The 4,974-nt window shown below is 31.9% G+C and overlaps 1 protein-coding gene across 1 annotated transcript; it reads right to left on the bottom strand.

Annotated features, from left to right (window-relative positions):
- Positions 1-690: 690 nt before the first annotated feature.
- Positions 691-3,828, bottom strand: LOC112680259 (zinc finger MYM-type protein 1-like). The gene is made up of 4 exons (XM_025550296.1): positions 3,788-3,828; positions 2,398-2,584; positions 1,146-2,286; positions 691-986 (listed from the first exon to the last, which is right to left on the bottom strand). Exons 1-4 carry the CDS (start codon positions 3,826-3,828, stop codon positions 691-693), a joined length of 1,665 nt encoding a protein of 554 aa, XP_025406081.1.
- Between the last annotated feature and the right edge of the window lie 1,146 nt (positions 3,829-4,974).

The raw sequence follows: 4,974 nt of genomic DNA on the forward strand, positions 1-4,974 counted from the left end.
CCTTTAGATTTGAGAAATTCCATAAGTTCATTATAAGCAACAGACTTTACATTTTTGTTCTTATACTCAATAGAGCTTATTTTCCATAAACATGGTTTGGAATGGTACAACTCGATGAAATCTGTTGTTATAGATTTACTCCACTCCATGATTTGTGCAAAATGTATTTAAATATTACTAAAAAAAAATTAGCGAGGTACACCAAAAAAAAACCAAGATTTAAAAATGATTAAAATATATCAAAAATCAAAATACAAATCATTAACGAACCATTGATAAGAGAAACAGATGATATTGTATGATAATAATAAATGATAATAAAATTATTACTATCAATAAAACAAAAATTTCTTATCAAGGTCCGTGGTCCGCTGGACCTGGTCTTTTAGTCTGTGGCAAAGCGAGAGACTTGAACCGTTGGACTAAATCCGTCGGATTTTAAATCTGCCGGATTGAATCCTTAGAACACCACACACGATAGGACTTTTTAGAGGATTTAATCCGTCAGAGACCAAATCCGTTGTAAAATCCGCTCGTGTATGGGCACCTAATGATAACTTGATTGTAGGGTTAGGTACTTATCAGTGGCGTGCAGTGATATTTTATGCTGGGTAAGCGCTAAAATAAAATTTCAAGTTAAAACAAAAAAAGGTATTTTATTAATAAAAAATAAAAATTATAATCTAAAATTTATTTATAAACAAAATCTATTCGTCTTTCTTGTTTTATAAATTCGTTAATAACTTTATCATAAAATTCTGGATGATTTTTTTCTTTGTGCAGGAGTTCCTTTTCGATTGAAATTAATGATAATGAACTTAGTCTTTCTTGCCCTTGTGTAGATCTTTGATACGATTTGATACGTTTTAATGCCGAAAAAGAACGTTCAACTGAAGCTGTTGTACTGGGAATAGTTAAAATTAGTTGACTGAGTTTAAATACTTCTTGGAACGCCGATATTAAATCATTCATCTTAATTTTTTTGACTAAATCATATGGATTAGTATTTAAAAATTCTTCAGATTTGTATAATACAATTAATTCATTTCGTAATCTAATAAAATCAAATATTTCTCCAAAATTTGATTCTTGCAAGTTTTCTAGAGCAGAATTTGGAAATTCGTTCGTGTAGTTTGAATATTTACTTGGGTCAATTAATGATAAAAATTCAAATTTATTTAAAGAACCAAATCGCGCTTGCAAATTTGTCAATATGTTATCAAATATTTCATTAAAAAGTACTTTGTAAAATGTTTTCGGGTCACGAATTTTACGCTGTAGTTCAAAATCGCCTTTATCTGATAAAACTGTTTCCCATAATTTTTCAAATAGATTTAACCTATAATTTTGCAGTTGACATTTAGTTTCTTCAATTTTTTTCACACAGTATAAAATATCTAAACGTTTAGTTTGTAATACTTCATATAAAATATCAGTCAAACTAAATATTTTACTAAATACTATTAGCAAAAAGTATGTTTGTCGACTATCTAAAAAATTGATGAACCCTTGAGATAATACTATCGCTTCATTATCCCAATCATTAGAATTATCTAATACGTGTTGAAAAAACTCTATGAAATATGAATTGTATTCGTGAACTGTATTTACTAAGCGAGAAGAAAAATTCCATCTAGTCGGCGCATTTTTTGGCATTTTTTTTCTTGTAAAATTAGATAAAGCATGTGTACGTTTAGAAGATTTAGTAAAAAATGATCCCAAACCAGTTAGTGTTTGAAAAAAAATCTTACAGTCTTTTATATTTGATGCTGATTGTGAAAGTACAAGATTTAATGAATGGCTAAAACAATGGACAAATAATGCTTTTGGGTAGAGCTCCTTTACTTTAACTTGTAGTCCTCCAACATGACCACTCATAACGGCCGCTCCGTCATAAGTTTGAGCTACTAATTTATGTTTTAATTCATACCTATTAACTATATCAATTACGTGTTTCAATAAACCATCTGCTGATCTATCAGCACTAACATCGACAAATGAGATAAAACGTTCATGTGCTTCCCCGGTTTCATGATGAACATACCTTAAAGTTGTTGATAATTGAGACAGATTTGCTATGTCTGAAGTTTCATCTAATAATATTGCAACAAAACTAGTATTTTTTATTTCTGATTCAATGGACGTTGATATGATGTTGCTAACTGAGCAAATAAGATCATTTTGAATTCTATTGGATGTACCACGGAATATTTTTGATGTTTCTAAATGCACGTTTAAAATAGAATCATAAGATGATAATAAATTTAAACAACCGAGGAAATTTCCCTGATTGAAAGAATTAACTCTTTCATTGTAACCACGAAATGGTAATTCGTAGATCGCCAAAAAACAAACACAATCAATAAAACGTTTTAAAACGTCTCTATTTTTTTTTACCAATTCATTATGGCGTATTACATCTGAACGTCTTTGTTCATCAAGCTGCAAATCAATTCTAGATTTTCCAAACATTTTTAATTTTAAAACAGAAGAAATATGTGTTTGAGATCGTTCATGTTTTTGAATACCATTTGTTAAATTATTTAAATTAACAAAACCACTATAAGACCAAACATTTTTTTCCCTGGTAAATAAAACACAAGGCGAACAGAAAAGTTTATTTAATTTTGCACTACCAGTCAACCATGGAGTATTTAAATAATTAGAAATATTAAAATGACGAATGTAAACTTTGTTTTTTTCTTTGTGATTAGATGTCAATTTTGGAATTTCTGGACATGGTCGACCATTTTTTACAATTGTTAATTTTTCATCAAAATTTTTTAAATGAAATTCATTTTCCAAAAGATGCTCGATTAAGCAATTGTTTGAATAAGTATTCATTGTCTATAAAAACAAACAAGGCGAATATAATTTGATTCCTCTTAATTATAATAATTTTATTTATTTAAATAATAATTATCTATACCAATTCTATAAAATTATGCAATAGGAATTTAATATACTTACATTAAAAAATTTTATTCAACACCAAATTAACTATGATGACTTGTGTGACACGTTGACGGTTGACGACAAAATAATATATTTATTATTAGTATAGTATAGTATAATATAGTATAGTTAAAACTTATAATAAGTACATTGATAACAAAAATAATCCGATATGCATCATAAGAATATTGGAATTCCGTTTTTAAAAATATCGATAAGCGCTCGGCATAGCGCTTTCAACCATCACGTAAAATTGCGTATATCCCCTTCTACCACAACTAGTCATTCCTATAAATAACGATATAGGAAAGGCAATCTAAAATACTAGCGCTTCTGTAAAGAAATTGCCTATACGAAAAAAAAAAATTTAATTTCTTTCAAAATCTGATAAATTTTTTTTAAATTGAACACAAAAATAAGAATTAATAAATATTTGTAATTTTAATGTAAACAAGTTATCAAGTTATTACTTCTAACCACCCTGATGGCACAGCGCATGCAGGCTCTGCGATCCTAATTCGCTCATCAATTCAATTCAATCGTCTCCCCATTTACAATAAAGACTATTTACAAGCCTGTGCAATTTCTATGACAATAAATCACATCCCCCTCTCAATAGCCGCTGCTTACTGTCCCCCAAGACACAACATAACACCTGACCAATTCAAAACATTTTTTAAGTACCTAGGACATAACTTCTTAGTTGGTGGCGACATCAACGCAAAACATCCTCACTGGGGCTGCCGTGCCAGCAACCCTCGGGGCAACACTCTTCTAAAAATCATCTCCCACAAACGATACAAAGTTCACTCTCCCCCCCGACCCAACTTACTGGCCCACATCCCCATCTAAACGTCCTGACATCCTCGACATTTTCATCTCCAATGTACCTAATGGTCTCTATCAACACATCGAAAATTTTAACTTCCTTCTCTCTGATCATTCTGCCGTTCTCCTCACCTTAAACGCCTCACCACCAATTCAATCGATCAAACCCTCACTAACAAACAAAAACACTGACTGGGATTCATTTCGGTCACAACTCTCTAACGATACTAATCTAAATATAAAACTTAAATCTCCGGAAAACATTGAGGACGCTATTACCAAATTAAATCAATCGATACAAAGTGCTGCGTGGAACTCTACCCCAATATCACAACCCTCCCCTCCCTTTTCCATAAACATTCCTGCTCATATACGTCATGTAATTAGCGAAAAACGCCGTGCAAGAACTCAATGGCAACGAACCAAATATCCCTCTGACAAAAATCGTCTAAACTCCCTATCTACAAAATTAAAAAGACTGATGTTGAACTTCAGAAATCAATCATTTACTAACTATATGGCTTCACTATCTTTCAAAGATGGCTCTATATGGAAAGCCACAAAAAAAGCCCTTAAGGAAAAAGCTTCATATCCTCCCCTAAAACAACCCAACAACACATGGGCCATTGAGGACCCAGTAAAAGCAGATATCTTTAAAACTCACCTAGCCGAAGTCTTTAAACCTCATAATAATATAAACAATCCAACCTTTTCCAACGAAATTGAAACATTTTTGCTTTCCCCCTTGCAAATGACTCTACCTCCTAAAGCGTTCTCTCCTGCAGAAGTCCAACATTGCATTGACACATTCCCTAAAAAGAAGGCGCCCGGTTTCGATCTCATAACCTACGAAGTAGCCAAACATCTTCCAAGGAAAACACTAATACTTCTTACGTACATTTTTAATTCAATTATTCGTTTATCTTACTTCCCGCTTCAGTGGAAGTTCTCCATCATTATAGTCATTCCCAAACCTGGTAAGCCCCCCCGATATCCCTCCCCATACAGACCTATTAGTCTTCTACCTTTTTTCTCGAAGGTACTTGAAAAGCTAGTGCTCAAACGAATTAGTCCGATCATAAATAACTCTAAAATTATACCCAACTCGCAATTCGGTTTTCGAAATCGTCACTCCACAATCCATCAAGTAAATCGTATAACTGACACAATTGCTTCAGCTCTAGAAAAAAA

This window comes from Sipha flava, unplaced genomic scaffold, assembly GCF_003268045.1.
Source record: "Sipha flava isolate LNK unplaced genomic scaffold, YSA_version1 17608_pilon_pilon, whole genome shotgun sequence".
In the NCBI taxonomy this organism is placed as follows: domain Eukaryota; kingdom Metazoa; phylum Arthropoda; class Insecta; order Hemiptera; family Aphididae; genus Sipha; species Sipha flava.